This window comes from Rhinolophus ferrumequinum, chromosome 2 (assembly GCF_004115265.2).
Source record: "Rhinolophus ferrumequinum isolate MPI-CBG mRhiFer1 chromosome 2, mRhiFer1_v1.p, whole genome shotgun sequence".
Taxonomy (NCBI): domain Eukaryota; kingdom Metazoa; phylum Chordata; class Mammalia; order Chiroptera; family Rhinolophidae; genus Rhinolophus; species Rhinolophus ferrumequinum.
This window is the reverse complement of record NC_046285.1, coordinates 20,895,548-20,923,323: the sequence shown is the minus strand read 5'-3', so window position 1 is coordinate 20,923,323 and position 27,776 is coordinate 20,895,548. Positions and strand designations below refer to the sequence as shown.

Below are 27,776 nucleotides of genomic sequence, written 5' to 3'. Positions count from 1 at the left end.
ATTTTTGATGAGTTTATCGAGACAGCAATTAAATATTTGTGGAACTAAGAAGGTCCAAGTTTTCATAAATTTGCAAAGTTTTCAGTCTATTTCAAACAATGAAACAGTCTACATATCACATCTGGGACTATTGTTTTATACTTTTTATTGCATTTCTGCTACCATAAGTATTTAACATGCTGTATTTTTGTTGTTGTTTTTTTGTTTGTTTTTTGCCTCCAGTTGTAAGGCACAAGAACATCACAGAAGATTAAAAGTTTTGGAGTTGATTCTATGCCCCTTATTGATGGTACTTTCACTTTCTCCCAGTACTCTCTCAGTCTCTCATCATTTACTACAAATGTCTTACTCACCCTTTCCTCTTAAATGGAGGAAGGGAAATTTATTTCTATTAACATATAAACATTTAAGAAAGTATGGAGTAGAAAATTATTTGTCATACAGTATGAAGATCTGGGTTTCAGTAATGTGTTACCGATAACCCTAAAGTAAATTATTTAACGTCTTTTGGTCATACATTTCTCATCTATCAAGCTATTATCTTACAAAGTTGAATAAACAATTATTTTTAAATGTAAATGAAAGTGCTTGGTAAACATTCAAGGGTCAGATAAGTATAGGATGTTGTTAGTAGTACTTCTGTTATTTATTGTAATATGGTGGCATAGTTTCTGACATATTACTTTCTTTCTTTCTTTCTTTCTTTCTTTCTTTCTTTCTTTCTTTCTTTCTTTCTTTCTTTCTTTCTTTCTTTTTTTTCTCTCTCTCTCTCTCTCTCTCTCTCTCTCTCTTTCTCTCGCTCTCTCTCTCTCTCTCCCTCCCTCTCTCTCTCTCTTTCTTTCTTTTTTTCTCCTGATCCACTTAGGTCTTCTCTTCACTCTGCCCCACTGCAGTAGTTAGGATGTTCAGTGTCCCAATACAGAGAAAATACATGTTCAAAAATGAGAGGAAAATTAAGTTTGAACGGTTTTTAGATTTTGAAAGCCTAGGTCCTAGGAGGTAAAATTTGGACTTAAACAAAATACTTGGAAAGAAACATGATGGGGGTGATGCCAGGATTTAAAACACACCCATAAGAAGAAAAATCCATGAGTAGGAGAGAGATGGGAAGTTGGGGGGCCAGTCATCCCCTGAGTAAATGGAAGAAACAGAAGCTCCAGACAATTTTGAGGAATCCTTGAGCAATTCTGCCTGAGTAGCTCCTAATGCTGGGACAAGCCCTTAAAACAGACAGGACAGCATATCAGTCCAGGAAGAGAGAGTTTGAAGCAGCCCTTCGGAGGTTCTGTGGTACCCAGCTTAGCCTAGGAGCTGTATGACAGTTCTATAGGATTAATGGGTGTTAGGGAAATGCAGAGGGAGAAAAGGGAGGGGTGGGACAGGGAAGCAGAGGAGGGAAGGCCCATAACAAAAGGAAAGCCCAATATTTGATTGAATTGAGAAAAATGCAGTTATATTGTCTATACTCTTATTTTTATGATTAGAATCTTGATGTTACTATATGAATTCTCCTCATTTGCTATTCTAAAATCTTTATTAGGTTAAAACCGATACACAGGGTTCCCTTAAATATACTTCAGTCCTATTTATATAATAAAGTAGTTCTAATTATCAGGTGGCATAGTTCTAGAAATTGAAAATAAGCAAAAAACAATCCTGAATCGCTGCAAATACCTGTCAAAAAGCCCAAGCAATTTTGACCTCAAGCACCTTTGATAGTGTCACTGGATGTCGTGGAATGATCTGTGTTCATAATGATGTCTTAGTTGCAATTTTGGGAAGTTTTTCATCAAAGTGATTAAAATAAAAATATCTTTATGCTTGAAATAAAGTGCTCGTTATCCAGAAAACTTACTTCATCTGATCATTTTATTACCCTGACCGACATATCTTCTGTACTTCCTAGTTGATCATGAATGTTGTTCTTTTCATTATGTTGGAGAGAGGAGGAGTACCCTTGGGGACGGGCTATGATTCCAACAGAAAAAATAAACAGATCATAGAGAAATGGAGAGAGAATAGACGAAAGGGAGAAAGATCAACAAGGGAGGAATCTCAGAAAGAAAATAGGCAAGACTGCCCAATTGTATTTCATACAATTAATTTTATATAAAATCATTTGTACACATATTTCATCATCATTATTAGTACAGATAATCCTGGGTTAAAACAAAATCAGTTAGTATAAAGTGACAATAAAATATAATTGAGTAGAATACATAATTTGTAATTCAATTCCTTAATTTCTGAATATAAAACACTGACATCAGTTTTAAAGATTATATCAAATTAAATCAAATTTTGAAAAAAGATGTACCTACTAAGTTCTTAGGAATCTAACAGATAATATTGATTTTCTGAAATACCTTTGGGGAAAAATGGGGATATTTAAAAAAATTATTTGAGAGAAGAACATGTTTACTAACCATTCTCTATTTCCAGAAAGATGATTCAAAATGCTTAGGAGAATTCTAGTTAAATAATTATAACAGGTACTCAAGGAGATTATAGAAGCTAATAGTCATAGAAGTAATAAAATCTAGCTACCAAGTGAAAATACCTTTTAAAAAGTGATTATATCTGATGCTAAGAGCCAGGGAAGTGAAAATTTTTGTATTTGTGGATTTGTATTGGTAAAAAAAAAATTCCACAATCTTATATAAAAGTAATTGGGAATAATATAAAAGAAAATTTACTAACAGGTGTATCATTGAATCCAGCAGACTAACTTCTGGGTACTTATCTTGTAAATGTAAAAGAACCGGAATAAAATCACATACATATTTAAAATTTGTTTATTGAAACACTTTGTATAATAATGAGTGAAGAGAAAGAAAACAACCTAAACTTCTGAGTTGGGAAGTATTTTGGATTATCCATATTATGGAATATGATGCAATTATGTAATAGTATACATAGACACACGCATTATACATATGTATGCATATCTATGAAGAAAACGTCTATAATACACATCATAGCTATTACCTCAACCGTGGTAAAAGGATATAAACTATCAACGTTTGCATATATGTTTTGTCAAAGCCTTGTATATGTCCTTGACCTTGCTTTCTCTTGTATTCTGCCTCTAAACTGGGAGAAAATTCCACCAGCTATCCTTTAAAATCAAATGCAGTTTCTTCTCACCAGCTCAGTGCTAGCACATGATAAAAGCCATTATCTCTCTCCTGTAGTATTACATTATCTCCACTCCCCAACACAGCAACCAAAATTATCTTTTAAATGCATAAGGCAGATCATGCTACTCCCCTGCAGGATATCCTCCAATACACTCAGAGTTAAAGCCAAGCCCATAAATTAGCCTACCAGGCACTATACAACCAGGTCCTGTTATCCCTGATTTGCTCTACTCCTTGGCACACCTTACTTCCTTTCTTCCCCTGCCTCAGTCTGTTCCACCTACACCATCCCTTGCTCTTTCTTAAGCAGGGAAGTATGCTCCTGCCTCAAGGCTTGTGCACTGGTCTTATTCTTTATTCACAGTGCTTTCCCTCCAATAGCCTCATGACCTGGTCCCTTGCCATATCCAGTTTGTCCAAATGTCACTTTCTCAGTAAGGCCTTACTGTGACTACATTTAAAATAGCAACCCCACCACCCCCAGGCCTGGCCCAACCCCATTCTCTGCTTTTTCTTGGTAATGCTAATCACCTTCAAACATAACTATATTGTTTTCTTATTTTTGCCATTTTGTTTGTCTTCCCCCACTTGGACATATGTTCTATGAGGATAGGGATTTTTCTCTCTCATTGTTCTATACACCAGTGAAACAGAAACACCTGAAAGAGAGGTTGGCTTACTCTAGATGTCTAATAATCATTTTATAAGTTAACAAATAAGTATAGAGTCTAAGCTCTTTCAGATATTATTTTATTAATATTCTTTTAAAATACATCTTGTGAATTGAAGTATCTCTTTCCTTCTTAAACCCACACCTGGAACGTTTTAATAAATGCTTTTGAATCTCTTTTCAGGCGATTTTAATCTTTGTGTTTAAATTGCTTCCACTCTCAAGCTGCCTTGTCATGCTATTCAGTGTATGAATTCTTGTGCCTGAGTTTGTGAGAATAAGGCTTGTAGAATATTCCTCCAAATACAAGGGAGGCTGTGAATTCCTTTTATACCAGGATCAATAACCATCTGAATTGGACAGATTAAATTAGCCACAGGCTGGTTTGGAGGCAGGAGGATAGATGGACAGCTTCCGTGAGTCTCTTGTAGTTCTATACAAAGTGTTTGTTAAAGTTTCAATGAGAAAGAAGGCACTGAAATGCAAAGGTAAACATTCTGCTTTAAAGTGATAGAGACAAATGGCCTTCTACAGCACAAACCTTTTCAGAGATGGTATGGATCATCTGCATTATGTTTTTGTGTTGCCTGTGAAAAGAATGTGTGGAGAAAAGCACTACTTGAAATTCAGTTCCAATATCATGTTGTCTGAAAAGCTGTGCTGCTTAGTAAATCCAACCAAATACACTGACATTTTCAGAGTGCATCTGATACATTTCAATAATTAATTCTTAAGTCAAGAAAGAGTCAAGAAATCAGATGAAGAAGCACAGTAGGCTGAAAATTGCCAGTGGGAAGGAAAAAAATCAGCCATAGATAGAACCTTTTCAAGCTGAAAAGAGGTCAGTGGGATACCACTGGGAACAGGGATGAAGCTTCAGGGGTTTTTATTATTGTTATTTACATAAACCACCCAGAGAGCTATGTGAACTGCTCAGGCCATAACTTTGCAGAAATTGATAGACTCGGAAAAAGTAAAATGCAATCACATAGCAGAAAGAACTAAATCAATGAAGTATATACATAACAAGCAGTGGGAGGAGAACAATCTCAAACAAAAAAATAATATTCTCTTTTAAAGAAAACATTGTGGAACAATGGTACTGGACAGGAATTTGAGAATTGCCTCCATAAGTCTCCATCGGAAAGTTTTATCTATATTATATATAGTTGGTCTTCATGTTTGGGTCAGAGGGTTGCCCATTGAAACACTAGAATTATATTAGTAGTCGAGCAGTTTTTAATGTGGAAAAGATATATTTTGGATAGAAGTTTTCAGACATGCCATAATTGCTACTGAGAGAAACTAACATCCTTTCAAAGTATCTGTTATGTTTTTTGTTTCTGCTCCTAAATAATTATCCTCTCCAATACTATCAGTCAAACTGCAATAAAATAAAAACGTATAATTTAAATTACTGATATACTTAATTTAAAAATATCACTTTAACTTATTTTATCGTCTATTTCTTAAAAGTTGATCATGTGTTTTTTAGCATGGAGAGGCAGATACAATCAGATCATTATATTCAGTGACCTATTGAGAATATTCCTTTATACCCGTTTTTAACACAAGGTCCCAGGAAAGATTACCATATGCAGAAAAATAATTGCGCATAACATATATAGCATGCTTTATCAGGTGAAATTCACCCACTGGAAGTAAAAAAAATACCTCTACAGGCAAATGCCTACCAACTGGCATAAGAACCGCTAGATGACACTACCATAAAGCTAGTTCTGATCAATGGTCAAAGCTTCTAACAAGGAAAATAAAATAACAATATACTTATTTTTAAATTCATGAAAATGTCAGTGTGTGCTCTTGTATTCTATAATCCAGTAATAGGAAATGAGAGAGTGTCAGATATTGCTGGACAAAGCCCTTTGTACTCCTAGCTGCAAGACCAGTGCTTAACACATAATAGGTAGTTAACTTACTGGAAAAACATATCTTATATCCCTCAACAACCTCTAAGGAAGTAATAATTTGTAAAAAGAAGTGTTTTGAATTTAGAAATTCACTATATGATTCCTTACAACTCAAGTTATTTATGAAATGGTAGTTTCCCATTGTCTCTGTGAGCTACAGGATAATTTTTTTTTTTTTTTTTAGGAAAGTAAATTATATGTACTTTAGTTCCAATTTTATTTTCTGAGTGAAAGAGTAAAATATACAGCTCAAATGGTTGGAGGAACAGCACATTTGATTTTTTAAATCTCAGCTTGAACAATATAAAGTGATAGTAGCACAGACGGGATTTTCCAAATGTGAGATAGTTTGTTATTTGGTAGCCAAATAACAAGAATCACTGTTGTTGTTGTTTTTTTCACTGGGGAAAAATTTTTATCTAAGACAGGAGCAAGTGACTTTGCACTAATGCACTTACCAATTATATGGAGAGATTTAAAAAATATAATCAAGGAAGTTATTGGCTGAAATTATATCTTATACTGAAACAGAACACGATATCTAAACATTTTAGATGCTCAGGTCAAATGGTTTGAGGAATTTCAACTTCTGTTTTGTGAGTAGAGTTGAGTTCTCAATATAGAGAATATAATTTAAAATGAACAAACATATTAATATTCGATGTGAGGAATTAATTAGAACTAATACAGAGAGCCAGAAGGAAGTTGGCTCCAAATACTTTGTGGTAGGGTTGTCAGGACAAATTTCTTGCACACACACACACAAACATTAAAATAAAAACAATTAATCAAAAGGAGCCAGCTGATGCTGTAGGATCTTGAAACTCTTAAACACGAATGTGAATTGTTACGGTGATTTGGAAAACAAACAAACAAACAAACAAACAAATAAAAACTAGGGAATCTGGTGGTAAACTACTATACTGATACAAGAAGAAGATAATGATGGCGGTAAGAAAAAAGCAGGGAGAAAACACACAAAAAAAATAAGAATAAAAAGATAATGCAAATGGTCATGATAACGTTAAGTACCACAGTGGAGCAAAAATTAAAGGCTATCAAATAACAAACCTGAAGAATAGTAACTATCGATTGCAAAAACGATCAATTAAACAAACTATTGGAATTAGCGTCAAAAAGTGTAAGTTATTTGATCTCCACACTGTCAGGAAGAGTACATTATACCTGATCCATTACTGAAGCTATTGGACCAAATGTTACCATAGCTCTCATTGGGACAAGATATGCAAATGGGGCATACAGTTATTTATTAGAAGAGTAAAACATTCTATAAGATAAAGTGAGTAGGAATAGAACACTCTATCTACAGATATGAAAAATACGTGAAATCTAGGCTACCAAATCCCTTAGAAAATGAAACGCTACCAACTTGGTCATCCATTCCTACTAGATTCCAACCAGAATGTGTATGTAATTAATTTTCTTGCTTTAAGTTGTTTGACCCTTATATTAATTGCATCTGGCTTCTCTTTAACATCTAATACTATTGTTTATACCAGATTCGTCTCCAATGTAAAAACAGCTGATTAAACTAAATCTGTTTGCAAGAGTGAAAATTAAATGTTTTCATCTCACCATAGATCACATCTGCCCTTTGCATATAAATCTCAATAATTAAAAAGGAAAGCAATTATTTTGAATGCAGACTTCAATGTCACATGTCACAGGATTTGATAACAAGAATTCAAACTTTTAAATTTCTATTTTCTGACGTCTTTGTATTTAAAATTACCAATAAGAAATTGTCTCATGAGGTAACTAATATATTTTATTTATATTTAGACAATGGTTTAAATTTTATCTATTCCAACTGCTTCCTCACCTATAACTATAAATGCTTTGATTTTAAAATTGAAATAGCTGTATTATCTTTCAAAATAAGAACACTCTTTGACACTGTGTTCCTCACAATGACTGAAACTTGCATTTTCTATGTATTTTCAATACTTTTGTTGTCATTAATTTTCCAGCTACATTATTATTTCCCCTTAAATTATTTTTTTCTCTTTCTCAATTGCATGTTCAAGCTAATTTTGGATCTGTCGTTTACATTTGCACAAGCTATTGATGAAGCTGAGATAGTTGAATGATTTGACAAAAAAAAAAAAATCCTGTCTAATTTGTTTAAACCTCACTAACATAAAATATATTTCAGTATATCCATCTGTCTACCAGTTTTCAAAGTGATAATATGATTGATATCTTAAAACTTACTATCCATACTCCAATCTACTTTAAGATAACAGTTGCCTATAAGGCTACAGAGAATTTTCAACCACAAAAACATCATAATTCTATTCCCTCAAAATTTGTTTTGGTATGAAAATTGGTACTATTCAATTTAATAGTAGGATATGTAAACTGATAATGCAAACTTCTGTTTCATTATGATATTAGTAATTCAAGGATAAATGAGATAATCTAAGGTAAATCTGTGATGCTTATTTTCTTGGGATAAGTTTATGCAAATATTGTGTGCAGTCTTTTTAAATTAGATTCTAAACATTTATTTTTGCTGCTACATATGATTTATTTGAAATCATTGAGACTGATATGTCTTAACATTTTAGATTTGACTTCAAAATACAAAATATAACTATTTTTGATAAGTGACATAAATTCAATAAAAATTTTGGAAATTAATAAATTAATAATTAAATGTTTAATTAATGTGTCATTAAGTGGCATTTCTAGTTGTCAGATTTTATTGTTTTATTATAAATAGTGTTAAGATTTACTCTCTTAGCAACTCTCATGTATGCAATAGACTAATATTGACTATAGTCACCATTCTGTACATTACTCCCCCATGACTTATTTATTTCATACCTGGAAGTTTGTACCTTTTGTCCCCCTTCAACCCATTTTACACATACCCCACCATCCTAACCTCTGGTAACCATAAATATATTCTTTGTATCTATGAGCTTGGGTTTTTTTGGCTTTGTTTTGTTTTGTTTGTGTTTTATATTCCTCATATAAGTGAAATCATACTGTATTTGTCTTACTTAGCATAATGCCCTCAAGATCTCTCCATGTTGTTACAAATGGCAATATTCATTTTTTATAGCTGAATAGTATTCCATTGTATATATGAACCACATCTTCTTTATTTATTCATCCATCAATGGGTACTTAGATTGTTTCCACATCTTGTCTATTGTAAATCATGTTGCAACGAACACAGGGTTGCATATATCTGTTCTAATTAGTATTTTCACTTTTTAAAAAAAAAAAAAAATACCCAGAAGTGGAACTGCTAGATCATATTAGTCCTATTTTTAAGTTTTTGAGAAACCTCCAAACTGTTCTCCATTGTGGCTGCACCGATTTACATTTCCAACAGTGCAATTTCTCTCTTCTCCCCATCATCACCAACGTTTGTTATTTCTTTTACATTTGATAATAGCCATTTTAACTGATGTGAGGTGATACCTCATTATAGTTTGGTTTGCATTTATTTGATGATTATTGATGTTAACATCTTTTCATGTGCCTATTGGTCATCTGCATGTCTTCTTTGGAAAAACATCTATTCAGATCCTCTGCCTATTTTCAAAATTAGATTTTTTGTTTTGTTTTGTTTTTTGATGTTGAGTTGTATGAGTTCTTTACATATTTTGCATATTAACCCCTTATCAGAAGTACATGATTTGCAAATATTTTCTCCTATTTGCTAGGTTGCTTTTTCATTTTGTTGATAATTTCCTTTGATTTACAAAGCATTTTAGTTTGCTTTATTCCCACTTGTTTTTATTTGTTATTGTTGCTTTTGCTTTTGGAGTCAGATTCAAAAAGTCATTGCCAAGACTGATGTCAAGGAGCTTATTGTCTGTTTTCTTTTAGGAGTTTTATGATTTCAGGTCTTACATTAAAGTTTTTAGTCCAGTTTGAGTGAATTTTGTGTATGGTATGAGATAGCAGTCTAGTTTCATTCTTTTGCATGTGGCTGCTCAGTTTTGTCCACACCTTTTACTGAAGCAATTATAGTTTTCCCCACTGTATACTCTTGGTGCCTTTGTTATAAGTTAATTGACCATATGCATGGGTTTACTTCTGGGGTATCTATTCTGTTTCATTGATCTAGGTATCTGTTTTTATGTCAAGATCATACTCTTTTGATTACTATAGTTTTACAATATAGTTTGAAATCAGGGAGTGTGATGCCTGCAGTTCTTCTTTCTCAAGACTGCTTTCGCTATTCGGGGTCTTTTGTGGTTCCATACAGTTTTTAAAATTGTTCTATTTCTGTAAAAAAGAAATGTCACTGGAATTTTGATAGACATTGCATTGAATCTGTAATCTCTGGGTACTATGTACATTTTAACAATATTAATTCTTCCAATCCACAAGCATAAAATATCTTTCCTTTTCTGTGTCTTCTTCATTTTTTTCTTTTTCTTTCTTTCTTTCTATTTTTTTTTTTTTCCATCAATGTCTTATAGTTTTCAGTGCGCAGGCCTTTCACCTTCTTGGTTAAACTCATTACTAAGTATTTTATTATTCTTATTACAATTATAAATGGAACTGTTTTCTTAATTGCTCTTTCTGTTACTGTATAGAAAAGCAGCTGACTTCTTTTATATATTGATTTTGTATCCTGCAACTTTACTAAATTTGTGTATTAGTATTAAGAATTTGTTGATTTTTTTTCTGTATAAAGTCATGTCATCCACACATGTTCACAGTTTTACCTCTTTTTTTTTTTCTTTTTTTTAAGGCAGTTTGAATGCTTTTTATATCTTATTCTAGCCTAATTGCTCTGGCTAGAACTTGCAATAGTATGTTGGATAAATATGGTGAGAGTGGGCATCTTTATCTTGTTCCTTAACTTAGAGGAAAAGCTTTTAGCTTTCATTGTTGTGTAGCTAGATAATCGACTAGAGTAATTGCAGTTCATAAGAATTTTTTTCAGTATATGTTTATAGGCTGTGAGTATATGTGTTTTCTTTTGTTTTGAAAATGACTAGAACTTCGTTAAATTTGGGTTTTCCCAACTTGTCTGGTTTATATAAATTTAAAAAATAATAATAATAAAAATTAGAGAGGTAAGGTCAATTATGGTGATTGAAATAATTATAGAAAAATACTAATTAAGCAGTATCTTTCTGTAATAAATATAGAGTCAAATCATCACACTGAAATGACTTCTTGGCAATGCCTGATGTACTAAATAGTATTTGAGTTTGAAGAATCCTAAGAATTTGTTAACACTTCCCCAAAGGCTTGTAAGGAATTTTAAAATCTACTTACCTATATCTATCTATCTATCTATCTATCTATCTATCTATCTATCTATCTATCTATCATCTATCTATCTACCTTTCTATCTTTCATTCTTTCTATCTTTATATATCAAATCTATCTATAGCTATATAACTGTATTTCACCTAAATCTAAATTTATTCCCCAGTTTTATAAGGAAGAAAATATTTCATGCATGGAGAGTAACTTTTTACTTTCAGATAAGCAAATTTCAAGTTTTCAATGAGTAAAACATCAAATAGAAACATCTATCTCTATATCTAGGAGAAATTGTATTTTGATATACACACATATTAGCTCCCTACGTCACACTTTACATTTTAATATGCTATCAGATACGAGTTGCATATGCCATTGAAAATATATATTATTGGAGTTCCCAAATTCTGGTTAGGTAACCGAGAGATTTGATTGTATTTCCCAAGATGACTTCTGGCTAAGGTGGAAGACAGCTGCTCTGTGAATTATTTGGTAATACTTCAAGTCAAACAGTATTCCTGACTTGTGTCTAGGGAGCATGGCTAGTGAACCCAATGCCCATCAGATGATTACCATATCGTGGGAAAAACAGATTACCAAAAAAGAATCAGGAATCTTATTGTGCCAGTACGTGGTTTTTATTTGCCAGAATGGAAAAACACAAAAGTAGTGAGTGAAATTATTGAATCTTTTGAAGCTTATGCCACGCACATTATTATTGCTTTGATGTCACTGAAATAATGTCATACTGAATTAGAGACAAGAATCAAATGTATAAATAACTTTAAATCTGCTGTGTTCAGAAGGAATCAACTAGAGTATACAATTACCGTGTTTCCCCGAAAACAAGACCTAGCCAGACAATCAGCTCTAATGAATCCTTTGGAGCAAAAATTAATATAAGATCCAGTCTTATTTTACTATAATATAAGACCAGGTATAATATAATATAATATAATATAATATAATATAATATAATATAATATAATATAATATAATATAACATAATATAATATAACGTAAGACTGGGTCTTATATTAATTTTTGCTCCAAAAGATTCATTAGAGCTGATTGTCCAGCTAAGTCTTATTTTTGGGAAAAACGTGCAGGTTTTTATGTAACTTTTAGCATGTTATTATCAAAAAGTTTTGGTTTTTTTAAGTATAAAGTTTTCTCTTCCATGAATTATTTAGACATATGGAGCTTTTCAATTATGAGAATTAATAATATACCAGTGGTGCCAAAAAAATGTATACACATTTTAAGGGATGTTAACACTTTGGTGAATATTGCTCAAGCAGTAATTCGCCATAATCAGAAGTGTCTGGATGCTGATGGTAACCACTTTGAGCTCCTCTTGTAATTGCAGAAGTCAAATGTGACTTGTATTGATCTTTTGTTATCAATATATATTGAATATTACAATTTTAATACATTTTTCTTTTCTTAAAATATATATACATTTTTTGGCACCCTCTGTAGATAAGAACTAGTTCAATGGCAAAAAAAAAGTTATCTAATATTTTTCTTGTAATACCATTTATAATTTTTCTTTAACTTTACTTCTATTCCACAGTACAATATAGACATACTTTTCTGTTATGTAACATATTAAATATGTTAGATCAGAATTACCATAATGAGATCAGAACTACCATTCTAATTTTCTAAATTTTGGTCTGCTGGCTTTTTTGTTTGTTTGTTTGTTTTTTTAATTCGATTCTATCTTATTAAGATGATTCTGTTGATTTTTTTTTTCAGATTTTTTTTTTTTTTTTTTTTTTTTTTATTGGGGAAGGGGAACAGAACCCCACTGGGGAACAGTGTGCACTTCCAGGATTTTTTTTTTTCAAGTCAAGTTGTCGTCCCCTCAATCATAGCTGTTGAGGGCGCAGCCCAGCTCCAGGTTCAGTCACCTCCTCCAGCCGCGGGGGGCGCAGCCCACCATCCCTTATGGGAGTCCAGGAGTTGAACTGACAACCCTGTGGCTGAGAGCCCAGTGGCCGATGTGGGAATCGAACTGGCAGCCCCAGGCGTCAGGAGCACGGAGCTCCAACCGCCTGAGCCACCGGGCCGGCCCCTGGTCTGCTGTTTTGATGACAATGAAGAATAATAAAGTATTTTCAATCCTTTATACATATTTAGAGGCAATTATTCAATTCATGGATTTTTTTTTTCCCTAAATGTTTCCACTGTATTTTTGGAAAGATTTTCTATTTCCTCAAATCTTTCTAAGCCCCCCAACCAGTATTTCTACCTGAACTGAAATGTTTCATACAATTCAACTTGTTTCTTTGTCACCTACAGCAATCTCTTCTAATTTATTCTTCAGGAATATCCCATAACCTCTTTCAAAGTAGAAATTTGATAATATTCCACCATTCCTATAGCTATCCCCATTAAAACCCCCTTAATTCTTCACATTGTTCTTAGTATTAAAAAAAAACAAAAAAAGAAAACAAAATTTTTGCACCAAAACCTTCAAGGTACTGTATGGGATATTATATATAGAAAATTCTAAAGACTTCACACACAAAAAAACTATCTATTAGAACTAATAAAGGATTTCAGTAAAGTTACAGAACACAAAATCAATGTACAAAAATCAGTTGCTTTTCTTTCTTTAAAAGAAATCAGTTCTCTTTCTTTTCAGAAAGAGAAATTAAGAAAATATTTACAAATGCATCCAAAAGAATAAAATACTTATTAATAAATTTAAACAAGGAAGTGCAGAACCTGTATATTGAAAACTATAAGATATTGATGTAAGAAATTCAAAAGGACACAAACAGAAAGATATTTCATGCTCAGGGTTTGGAAGAATTAATATTGTTAAAATCTCCACATCACTCATAGTGATGTACAGATTCATTGAAATCCCTATCAAAATTCTAAGGGCATTTTTGACACTAATAGAACAAATGATCTTAAAATTTGAATGGAACCACAAAACCCTGATAGCCAAAAGAATCTCGAGAAGCAAGAACCAAGCTAGAAGCCTCACACTTCCTGATTTCAAACTATATTACAAAGTTATGGTAATCAAAACAGTATGGAATTGGCATAAAAACAGACACCTATCATAATAGAACAGAATACAGACCCTAGCAATAAAGTTAAGCATGTACAATCAATTAATTTTCAATAAAGGATCTATGGACATACAATGGGGAAATTATCATATCTTCAATAAATGGTGATGGGGGAACAAGATAGTCACATAAGTAACAATGAAACTGTCTTATACCATACACAAAAATCAACTCAAATGTATTAAGGCCTTGAACATAAGACCTAAAACCATAAAGCTCCTAAGAGAAATCATATATGGTAAACTCCTTGAGATTGGTCTTGGTGATGACTGTTTGAATTTGATATTTACCCCAGGCTCCCATTGTTTCCTCCACACGAACTATATCAGCTTTTTTTTAGTCCCCTGCTGCTAGTACCATGACTTGGGAAGTTCTTCCCTCTCTCCTTTGCCTACTTAGTTCTGAATAGGTCAGCTCTCTCGTGAAGTCTTCCCTGTAGACTTTTTTGACTAAAATAAATGTCCTTGAAATTGATCTCACTGTACTATTGTGCTATTGTTTCACAGTAGCAAATCTACAACCCTACAAGTGACGATTTGATTAATTCCCTTATTTTTTACTAAATGGTAATTACCAGGTTCCCCATTCATTCCACATTGCTAAATCCAATGGTAAATTCTCAGTTCTCATTAATTAAGGATATTTAACTCAGTTGAACACCACTTCCTTTTTGAAAACATTTTCTTCACTTCTTTTTTATTGTTTTCTGAGTCTTTCGCTTGTGTCTCATCATCTATTTGATCTATTTAAGGTTTGAATACCTGAGAAATCAGTCCTGAAAAATAAGGTTTTTGATTTATTTTCTAACTGCACTCATACCTTCCATGAGCTAATCCATTCTCATAGTTTTATATACTATCAATTGACAATGATTTCCAGATCTTTTTTCTGTAGTATTGAACTTTCACCTGAGTTTTATATTCATATAGCCAACTTCTACTTGTCATCTTCACTTGGGTGCTTAATAGCATTTCCAACTTCACATTTTCAAAACTGAGCTCTCATTATTTTACCATGTTTCTCCCCAAATCTTCTCCATCTTTAAAATGTAACTTTGTCTTTCTAAGTTTTTCAGGCAAGAGAAAAAACAACAAAATAAAATATTAAAATCATCCTACACATCACCTTTTTTATCATGTGACACTTCCAGTCAGCAAATTCTATTAGATGTAATTTTCAAAGACGTCTTCTCACCCCCTCCATTGCTACAACTCTAATCCTACCACCATCATCTGTCCCCTGGTTTCTTTGAAAATTGTACTAATATCTCTCATTGTAGTTTATTATCACCAGAGGACCCAAATTGATTCTGTTAAAACTAAATCAGCACCTGTCTCTCTTCTGCTGAGTCATCCAGTGGCTTTTTAACACAATTGGAGCAAAACCAAAATCCTTACACGACTTGAGTCCTTATTCCCTCTATGACCTTCTGTCTTATTGACTCTCCTAAGCTCAGGCTTTTCTAGCCACACAGGGCTGTGGAATGTCCTTTGAATAAGCTGTGTCCCTTACTGTCTTTAGGCCTTCACTCTTGCTGATTTCTCTCCTTAGAATGCTTCTAAGATACCCGCATGGCTTGCCTTGTAATCATCCATTTCCTCTTCATATGTCCACTTTTTTTTTTTATCTCCCTGTTCAAAACCAGAATCACCCCCATTCTCCACTGTGTCCAAGCACTCCTATCTCACTCTTCTACATTGTTTTTTCTTTATAATATCGATCACATTATAACACACTAGTGTATAAGTTACTTTTTTTAAACCGATATATTTGCTGCAATCCCTACAAATGTTGGTTAAAGGATGAATGAATGAATTAATGACTGAATTAAAGACTCATAAAGTGAAACATGAAATATACATATTTATATTTATAATATATATGTAATATATATAACATATATATTATATATATATAAGTATATATATAATATATATATATATATATAATTTCTCCCCATTATATCTTATCACAGTATAGACATTTCAATAAAATTCATCAAATAAAAGAACATTTTTAACACTCCCTTTTCAAGGATGTTCAGTAGGAAAAAGCATAAAAGGGATATCATTATTACAAGGTCCTTCCATGCAACAGCCCATTAGCATGAGCTCAGAACACGGGCCACATTTTATTCATTACTGAATATCAAGTTTCTGGCTCTGTGATTATGACTTACTTAATTAATAGCTTTTTACATCTGAATATCAGTTGGCTATTTTAAAATTCCTTACACATGTTTTTTGATTGTTATAACTGTATGAAGTCAGTGGCACTGACATTTTTAAGCTTGTTTTAATGGTGTAAAGACTGAAGAGCAAGTGAGTGGTAAAGTAAAAACTAGAATCCAGGTACTCTGATAACCTTCTTCAAAATTTTTAACACTATAGTTTTCTCATGGTAAATATTTTATATTATGATGTCACGTCAAAGGATTTCTTTCCCATTAAAATTATATACCCAACACAGCATCTGTATTGAAATATAAAATAGGATTTATTTTCAACTAATGAAACTATTGGCCTTACAGCACTTATTTTGAAAATGCCCCTAAATGTTGATCTATTACACAATGATTACTGTATGTCTTCTCATCACAGAGTTTTTCTGTTTAAAAACCTGTAAGAAGACACAAACCTTGGGATTTTAACTACAGACTTTCTGAACTTCCACACAACAGCTGTAGAATAAGCAAATATCAATTTTATTAACATAATAAATGATATGAATCAACTGAATGTATTGAGTCCCAAAAGATCCTGCCTTTTGGATGAAATGTGTTTAGATAGAATAAAGGTATTATGATGATTTATTTATAATGAAAATTAGGATATCAAGTTAAGGTAGCGATTCTTAAACTAATTTCTAACTGCTCTACAAAGTTGTACTGTTTTAGTGACAAATAAGTTATGTTTATCCACAGATCCACAAGAAAGCTCAAACTTGTATTTGCATTTCAAAAAGAAAGGACAAAGAAAAATTCAGCCACATTAAATCAAGTGAAAAGTGAATCAAGTGAAAAATAATACTCTTTTAGACTTGAAAATGGAGTATCTAAAGGGGTCTTTCCATCCCGACCCACACTAGTTTGTACTGTGCAACATTAAGAGGGACAGTGACAGAACAGTAATGAGACGCTCTACAGAACAAATACATGTCAAAGCCTCCATACATTGAGAAATAAAACTCAGAAAGTACGTCAAATGTAGCTGCACTTCTTATCTATATAAAATTTATCTATATTTTGACCTACTGAATCATCTTACAATAAAACTTTCATGAACACAATCTTTAACCCTGCTACTCTCTTCTGAGTTCAGCATTTCACATTACTTATGCCTAATGCTTTTCTAGAACATTATTCATCTTATTCAGAAACTAATAATCTTGCTTTCCTAAGATGGAATAAGTGAGGTTAACATAAGGTAAATGAACGACAGAGAAAATAAAAACAAAACAAAAACAAACAAAAAAAAAACCCAACAAGACAAAGCAAGACTACCTGGGTAGTAGGCCCAATTTATTTGTTCCTGATAACTCATCATCATTCTACTTTACTCTCAATCCCAATGCCAGTTCTACCTGGATGGATGGGATCTAGGTAGATGCATTTAAATAAATAAGATTTAGGTGATTGGTAATATTGATTAATCTCGTATCTTCAGAGACTTTAACAGATTAAAATTTTGAACTCAGGAGTCAGTGTGTCTGATTTGGAATTGTTGCCCTGTCTGTTACTCAGTTTGAGAACTTAAAACAAATTTCTTAACCCTTTGTTTCATTTTTGTCATTTATTAAAATGAGGATAATAGTAGTATCTATCTCAAAGAATTTGTGAAGATTATTAGAAAACACATAAAATGTTTATTATAATGCTTGGCACATAGTGCACATTCCATTATTATTAGCTGTATTAATTAGTATTGTTATCCACTCTTTTAAAAGTTGTAGTAATAAATTATATCTTTAAAAATATCATTACACTATCACATATAACAATGTCTTTGGTACTTTTCCAAGAGAAGTGAGATGAATTAGAATAAAACAATCTCATGGCCGTCCACCTGGAGCCCTTACTGAATATGTTATAGAAATATAACATGCTTCTAAATTCTGTTACATATTTCTAATATCTCCAAAATATTTCCTTATATCAGCCTTGTGTGCGATAAATAAACATAAGCTTCAATAACTGTTCCTAGATGACTTATTTTAGGTGAAGATTTTGTAGTTGTTATGTAAGAGTTTGAATAATTTTAAATTAAAATCTAAACATAGCTTCAACAAAAGGAGTTAAGTATATGTTCAAAAGAAATTACGTATAAACTTATACCTAAATTTCTTCACTGATATAAGTTATTTTTACATTTTAAGTATCATATAAACCCTTCTGACATAATTTTCTTAATTTTTTCCCTTTCTTTTGACATTGGGTAGAAATTATTTAATGATATCATTTACACACTTTGGCTTTAAATATTTAAATGTGAAGAAAGAAAAATACACATATATACCTAGTGGATCATTTACATTATATTTTATGTGTTTATTTGAATATTATAATGATGATAAACACAAATGTCATAATGAAGATGAAATACAGCTGATACTCAGGAAAGTTTTAGTGTTTGTACTTGTCTTCAACTTTTTTGTTGTTGTTGTTGTTTGTTTGTTGTGTCTGTGTTGCTTGCTTTCCCCACAGACATTATTTAAATAACAATAGTAATGATGATAATAATAATTAAAATTTACTGAATGTTTACTATGTGTCATTCCCTAAGTTTATTTCTTTTTATATAGTATCTGATATAATTGTCACAACAACTGAATGTTGATCAAATTGTCCAGGTATTCAAATCTAGTAAGTTGAAAAACGAGGATATGACCTATGACTGTCACAGTACAAAATGGAAGTTCTTTATATATATATATATATATATATATATATATATATATATATATACATATATACACAGTATATTATACATACAATACAAATTAAAGCATAGGTGACCAGTTAAGATAAAATCTGAGAACAATTTGAAGCAATGTCTCAATTTCAAACTCTTATGTGACTTTCAATTTGTCCCCAAAAGTGTAATAGATGTAAAACCTAGGATACTAAATGTCATATTTTGGTTGACTAAAAAAGAAGACTTTTTATATTTATACTTGAATGCATCATTTATCTAATATTATATATGACTATTACCTAAATCCAGTAAATTGAAATACTGATTCTTCACTAAAACACATATATAGCTCAATTTAGATGGCTGAGTGCCATGCATTATCTTTTAATTCTTATTCAAAGTCAGAATAATTATGTTAATTTTTATTTGAGCACCGAATAATGATTATATGATTAAAAGTAATAGCTAGTAATCTAGAAATGACATAAAATATTATCCTTACTATGGTTGCCAAATTTTGAATTAAAAAAGCCTAAAAATCAGATTAAAGACTAAAAATATATTTACTAGATTAAAACTATTTAGAGATTTTTATAAGATTGTGGAATGATATCAATGGTTAAGGTACAGTTAGTCTGTTTATACATTTATAAGACAATGAAATTAAATTATTTTATACCAAATAAATCAGGAACACTCTAAGGTAACTTTTTGTCTATCTGTAAGTGGTAAAACATTGTTGATCTTATTTAAAATTCACTGTGATATATGAATGTAGAGTAGATTGTGGTGTGTTGAGAATTGAAGCGGAAAACAAGTTAAAAACTACTGCAGACAAGCTCTGAGAAAGAAGTGATTGGACAATAAGGGATCCAGGCAAAAGCTACTATACCCATAGTAAAATTAGGATATAATTAGGATAACAATTTTATCTGCATTAAGTAGGACAATTTGATAATTGATTGGTTATGGTGGCCTTTAAGGCAAAGGAGTTATAGATGTTTTAAATATTTTAAACTAGGAAATTAGGCAAATATTCATTCATCTGAAGACATAACAAACCCTGAAGCATCAGATTTGCAAAGAAAAATAAGCATTTCAATTTTTTATATTCAGGTGGAAATGTTCAATAGGATAAATGGGAACAGCAGATAGGAACTTAGTAAGATCAAATCTAGAAAAATCAGATAATTGAAATAAACAAAGAAAACTTTAGAGAAAGAATGCAGTTATATTAATTGGCTCTTTTTTGATTGCAAGCAAGGAAAACCTATCTAGGAAGCTTAATTTAAATATAGCTGTGTCACAGACTCATAGGCAAGGATTAAAAATCCTTCCAAATACATCAGAAAGGGAACTTGAGAGCAATGAGGACACTCTTTTGACCTCTCCCTCTGTACATTTCTGCTTTATTTTTCTCTCCTTTCTTGACTTACTGCGTCTTCTTTTTCAGTCTACTACAAATTCATGGCCACAAAGTGTAACAAAAATGATTCCCCATCTCTCCTTCTTCCTCTTGCCCCTTTCAGTTTACCTCTCTCTCTTTCCCCCCTTCCAGTTCTAAGTTTTCAGGGAAGGACAATTATTAGATCATTTGTTTTTCTCTTAATATTCAGCAATAGTGAGGGAAGTTAGGTGTGGACACACAATAATCTATAAAATGGCTGCTTCTTTTATTTTGTAGAAAGTGAAGTTTATCTCTTAAAATGGATGTGGAGAGCTGAACCAACACTACATTAAGCAATCTCTTTGGGAATCAAAATTATAACCTGAGTGAAACCTGTATTTCAGAATGAGATATAAAAAGAGAGAAGAAGAAAGATGCAAAGTGGAGTTGAAAAGAATAAAGGCTGCATAGAGATGACGGAAACAAAGGAAACAGGATATCAAAAGAAACTATATATATATACATATATATATATATGTATATATATATAGTTTCTATATATATACATATATATATATATATATATATATATATATATATATGTATATATATATTCAGCAAAACAAAATTAGTATTATGAAGGTTGGGAAACCCTCACTGTATCTGACCACTAAAGAATAATTGGTGATCTTCAGAATGACAGTGTCTGTATAGATAAGTAAAGTGTTAGCTGTTAGATGATTTGATGAAAGTCATAGATATTGATATTCTTGTCTTCAGAAACTGGTATACTCCTAATAACTAATATTAAAAAAAAAAGGAGAAGGAAAATCAGGGTAATTTTCTATGCCATTACTAATAAATGCTGATTCCTAATAAACTCTCTTTTAATTAAACACTCACAAACTGTTTTAAGAGTCTGTTTTAAGAGTCTGTTTAACATTTTTATTGGGAAATTATCGTCAAATTTACCATTCCATGATTTCTGGCATATAATCCTGGAAAAAAATGTCAAGAGGCATGCCTCTCTCCAATATTCCAGAGGCTCCCCACAGTTGGATGATTCCATAAGGATAAAGGAATGAGATATGATCCTCTTCAAAAGTTCCCTTGGTTTCCTGGGATGCACTTTGTTTGGGCCAGAACAAAGTAACTATTTTTAAGCAACCATCTGCTCTTATATTATCTTGAGTTTTATTTTCCTCCTATCCATATTTTTATTTACTGTATAAAGACCCTTTTCCTTGATATAAGAATTGGACAATAAAAACACTGAGTAGTTCTATTATATCTACATAGCATACATATGTCTTGTTAGAAATAAAATTTCAATTTTTACTTAAGGCACAGTCCATTTTAGAAAGTACCATTTCTTGTCTCCATAAGGTCTTAAAGATGCAAAAATATAGGCGCAGGGTAAACTACTCCCCAAAGTCCTTCTAGGCTTGCACGAGAGTGGAGAAAGGAGATTCAAATAAAGTGGACAGGTGTGGAACAGCAGGGATGATGACGTGGGAAGTACTCCATCAGGCACAGAAATGTATCTGCATTGCAAAACCTGGCCAGTTTGATTCCTGACATGACTTAGATACCTAACATATGCTTATAATTCTATAATAGTAAATGTAAATGGGTCTCCTGTACTTAATACTGTATAATCTGTATATTATAATTTGAATTATGATCCATTGTTTTTACGAATTTTCAAGTGATCATAGATGTGATTATTATAAGAGGTTTTATATCATCTAGTGTGGTAATAACTCGAGATCACTCCGTTGCCTATTTACTGCATCATCAGATTTATTTTCCTTCACTCTCATAAGAATACATGTCTTCAGTCAAAAAGTGTCCTCATTATGCTGAAATGAACTGTAATCATTTCTGCCTTCACACCGTTACTTATGCTTTGAAACTATTTTTTCTATGTACTACTTTTTTCCTATATACATCCTACCCAACTTTCAAGAGTCAGTTCACATAAAGCATTCTCCGAGGAGAACTCCAACCTTAACATGTATCTCTCTCTAATTCCCTTCATACTCAACTTCTATATACCAGAGTTAACATATTATTATACATTGTTCTTAGTTTTTCATTCCTAAAACTGTATATTTTAACCTTTTATGATAAAAATACACTATTTATAACGTTTGTAAACACGTAGTCATTGTCGAGTTTTTTTCTCAATGATTCTGTGAATGTATTACTTTGGTTGACAACCAGTCAGAAAATTCCTGTGGCAAGAATTGGCTAAGTCTTCCAGCGTGTTTATTGAAACAAGATACTAGGCTAGGTGTGAAGATAGAACAAAGGGTAATGATAGATTTGGCATCTTGTCTTTTATATCTTTAGTGTTCAGTAAAACAAATATATTGCTAGGAAATTAGTGCTTGCACACTAAATGCTTAGCCTTATAAACAGGGAGCAGTTAACACTTCAAAGATGAATCTATGTCTATGTCATAGCGTTAAAACTAGCTGTAAAACTAGAACCTGGGGGAGGGCAGGGCTTGAGGGAGAGGGATAACAGAGAAGTTTGGTCTGTGGTGGATTTGAGTAGGAGAAATAGAGAAAGAGACAAAACCGCCAGGTCCTTCCTTCTGAGCACACACAAGAATACATTAGATACAGCAATACTGAGTGAGGAAGAGTCAGAAAATTCTCCATAAAGAGGCAAATTTGTGAGAAGTCAAAGAAAACCAGCGCTGTTTAAAATGCTATTAGCTGCAGGAAGCTTACTAGCTGTTTTACATATTTTACCTAACTCCATCCTCACAACCTTTTGAAGTGTTTATTGTTATTCCCTCTGTAGATGAGGAAACTGAAGATAATAAATAACAGGGGTGCAAAAAAAAATGTATACAAATGGAAACTTTCGTCAGCTTTGCTCAAGCAGCAGTTCACCATAATCAGAAGTGTCTGGACACTGATGGTAACGACTCTGAGTACCTCTTGTAATTGCAGAAGTCATACGTGACTTATATTCATCCTCTGTTATTGGTATATATTGAGTATTACAATTTTAATAGTTTTTTCCTTTCTTAAAATGTGTACACATTTTTTTTGCACCTTCTGTATATGACCAGTGAGGTAGTTGCAGTTTTGTTGCATATGAATAAATGAAAGAGGAAAATATATCTTTGCTATATAAGGAGAAAATATTTTTAACTATATAGATTTTTCTAGAGTATAAAATTGAAAAACATAAACTATAAACCTATGACACAGTATCATTCATATATTTGAATTCTTTCAAAACCATAAAGTCTGAACATACAGCCAAAAGTCTTTTTCTTTCAGGGAGACATTCTGGCATTACACAAGTGCATTGTCTTTCATGAAAATATATTTTAGAATTCTACCAAAGGCAAACTTAATGAAACTAGGAAATGGAAGAAATGTCATAAATAGAAACCCACAGTTTATAACATTCATTTCATAAAGGATAAAGTTTTCTTTTCACATAATTCTGTGAAGGCATGTTCAACTTTGAGATTTTTCCACCAGTTTTATTTTATGCTATGTTTATAATATTACCAAAGAAACAAAGGTCAACAAGCAAAATGTTAGTGCACAAAAGCACTTTATGAAAGTGGGAAATAAAACAAGAAAACAAACAATCCCGCAATCATGCAAACACAGACATGTATCAGAAACTAAAAAATTGAAATAATATACATTTGTGTTTCTAGAAACTTATGACTAATACCTATGCACTGAACTAATATTATCATGAACAGAATTGGATCCATTATTTAAGAGGATTTAGAAGACTCAACAGAAAAAAAAATGAATCCTGGTGAATCATGCAAAACGGACAGGAGCTCACCTTTAACTTTATTTTTTGAAGCAGCCGCTGGTCCCAAGGAAAGATTGCACAAAAAGAGAAGAAATATGTTAGATATTAGAAATATGTTAGATACAGAGTCTCTAATTAGTAAGAAAAAGAGATATGTTATTACTATTAGCTAAAGTCTAAAAAGATACATGTATTATAACATGATCAATACACTTTACATTAATAAGACCTTGAACAAAGAAAATAGACAATGTTTATATTTTGTTAGTATATGATTAAACTTCTTGAATAAGAAAGAGTAAAATAGATAGGAGCCACACAGTGCAAGTTCGAAACACAATAAGGCGCCAGATCCTCTAAGGACAGTATATCTATATTTTCTTTGTCCTTAACTCTAAACTTTAGTTAATAATTCAATTAAAAATATTCGTATATAGTTTAAATATATTTAAGATTTTTAACAATTAAAATATAATCCATAATTCTTGCATAAGTCACAAGGGCAGATCAGTTGCATTTATTGAGTGCTTACTAAATTCCAGAGATTGAGGTTGAACACTTTCCATGCATCTTTCACTTAATAATGACAACCTCAAGAAGTAAGTTTTGTTATTATTGCCTCACAAATATGAAAACAGGGACTTAGACAAGTCAGATTACTTGTTGACTGTGACATAGCCAGAAAAAGACAAATTTGGGATTTGATCCTAGATGTGTCAAAATCTTGCTCTAAGATCCTAGCTCATGCTGTTGGTATTTAAGGTCCTGAGTCATCAACTGAATTGCAAACATTAGATTTACAAAGCCACATCACTACTGCATGATTCATTAAACTCCAGCTATTTGGTACATGACTGACCACATAGGTATGGAAGGAGAAACCTCCATTACTTTGCATAGCATTATTCCCATTAAGATGTAGAAATTGAAGCTTACTTATGTCTATAGTGGTAAAGACTATAAGGGGCAGAAGTAAACTTAATGAGGAAATTATACCAGTCCTATAGCAGAATTCTTTACTCAAGAGAAAACTTCTAGACAAAATGTATAATTAGAAAACACTAAAAGTTTTAAAGTGATATATTCTATTTTGATTTAAATACTATTTAAAAATGAAGATTGACAAAGGAAGGAACACTTTCCACTTTCTAAGTCATGTTGAAGATGAAGTGGCCCGTCTGCTTATTGGGATATATGCAGGCTCTAGTCTGGCATCCTGACCTTCAGTGGAGTTTAATTGGCATTTTTGATTGAGTACTTGAAGTAATTATGGAAACTTTTAACTTCCAGTTCATTCTTTCAAGTGACTTAAAGCTAAAGAAAAAATTCTACAAATCTAGGTACATGCCAGACTACTAACAGCTACTATTTTTAATTTAAAAAAAAATTCAATTATAGTTGACATTCAATATTATATTAGTTTCAGGTGTATAGCATGCTGATTATTTATATAGCTTACAAAATGACTGTGGTGGGTAAGTCTTGCACCCACCTGACACCATATATAGTTATTACAATATTACTGACTATATTTACTAAGCTGTGCTTTACATCCCTATGACTGTTTTGAAACTACCAATTTGTGCTTCTTAATCCCTTCACTTTTTTCACCCTGTCCCCAACCCCCTTCCCACCTAGAAACCATGTTTGTTCTCTGTACCTGTAAGTTTGTTTCTGTAAATTTGCTCATTTATTTTGTTTGTTTTTAGATTCCAATATAAATAAAATCATACATAATTTGACTTCATCTGACTTATGTCACTTAGCATAATACCCTCTAGGTCCGTACATATTATCTCAAATGGAAATATTTCATTCTTTTTTTATGGTCGAATAGTAGTCCACTGTATGTATACACTACTTTTTCTTTATCCATTAGCCTTTTGATTAGATTATTTAATCTATTTACATTTAAAGTATTTGTTGATAGGTGTGTAGTTATTGACGTTTTATGAATTGTTTTCTGATTGTTTCTGTAGTTATTCTCCGTTCCTTTCTTATTCTCTTGCTCTCTTGTATGTTAATGGCATTCTGTAGTGTTGTGTTTGGATTCCTTTCTCTTTATTTCTTATATCTCTTTTATAGAGTTTTTGGTTTGTAGCTACCATGTGCTTCATGTATACCAAGCTATGTTTATAGCCATCTTTTTTAAGTTGATGGTTGCTTAAGTTTGAACACAATCTAAAATCACTACCATTTTTGCTTATTCCCTCCACATTTAGCTTTTTGTTAGTATTTTTTTTTTACTTCTTTTGTGTGTGTGTTTGTGTGTATCTCTTAATTTAGTGTACTTACACATGATCTTCCTACTTTTTGCCTTTTAACCTTTTTACTAGCAATTATGTTGGTTGATCTGCTTTTATTATGTTTGTCTTTGTCAGTCAGATTTTTTTTGTGTGGTATTTGCTTATTCAAATATTTCCTCCTCCTCTTCTTCCTCCTCTTCCTCCTCCTCCTCCTCCTCCTCCTCCTCATCTTCTTCCTCCTCTTTCTCCTTCTTGTTCTTCTTCAAGAAGTCCCTTTAACGTTTCTTATAACACTGGTTTGGTGATGATGAACTCCTTTAGCTTTTTCTTGTCTGGGAAGCTCTTTGTTCTTCGATTCTAAATGATACCTTCGCTGGATAGAGTAATCTTGGTTGTAGGTCCTTGCTTTTTATAACTTTGAATATTTCCTGTCACTCCCTTCTGGCCTGTAAATTTTCTGTTGAGAGATCAGTTGACAGTCTTACAGGAGCACCCTTGTAGTAAGTAATTAACAGCTGTTCTCTTGCTGCTTTTAGAATTCCCTCCTTGTGTTTAACTTTTGCCATCTTAATTATGACAAGTCTTTGTGTGGGCCTCTTTGGGTTCATCTTGTTTGAAACTCTCTCTGCATCCTGGGCTCATGTGTCTATTTCCTTCACCAGGTTAGAAAAGATTGCCTTTATTATTTCTTCAAATAGGTTTTCAAGACCTTGCTCTCTCTCTTCTCCTTCTGGTAATCATATGATGCAAATGCTGTTATGCTTGATGTTGTCCCAGCAGTGCCTTAAACTATCCTTTAAAAAATATATATTATTCTTTTTGTTTTTGTTTTCTGCTACCTGTCTTCCAAAACACGATTTGATCCTCTACTTCATCAACTCTGTTATTGATTCCACCTCATGTAGTCTTCATTTCAGTTATTGTATTCTTCATTTCTGACTGGTTCTTTTTTGTTTTCTATCTCCTTTTTCTTAATGTGTCCTACATTTTTGTTGAAGTTATCACTGATGTCATCTATTCTTCCCCTAACCAGTGTTTTGAACTCTGCATCTGCTAGATTGCTTGCTCCATTTTGTTTAGTTCTTTTTCTGCAGCTTTGTTCTGGTTTTCTTTTTTTTCTTTCTTTCTTTTTCTTTTTTTTTCGGGGGGGAGGTGGACATGGTTCTTTGTCTCCCCATTTTGGCTGCCTTCCTGTGTTTGTTTCTATATATTAGGTAGATCTGCTATGTCTCCCAGTTTTGAGAGTGGTCTTATGTAGTAGGTGTCCTGTGGGGTCCACTCTCCCTGGTCACCTGAGCCAGATGCTCGAGGAGTGCCCCTTGTATGTGTTT

The 27,776-nt window shown here is 32.2% G+C and overlaps 1 protein-coding gene across 3 annotated transcripts in view; it reads right to left on the bottom strand.

The window, feature by feature from the left end:
* The window catches only part of CADM2 (cell adhesion molecule 2), a 1,072,141-nt gene that overhangs the window by 298,581 nt on the left and 745,784 nt on the right, over nucleotides 1-27,776 (bottom strand). For 2 of the 3 annotated variants that reach the window (XM_033131962.1, XM_033131946.1), the window contains exon 2: nucleotides 24,230-24,256. The exons of the other annotated variant lie outside the window; for it this stretch is intronic. In XM_033131962.1, coding sequence (XP_032987853.1) covers nucleotides 24,230-24,256 — 27 coding nt within the window. The remainder of the gene's footprint in view (nucleotides 1-24,229; nucleotides 24,257-27,776) is intronic. 3 annotated transcript variants of the gene reach the window in all.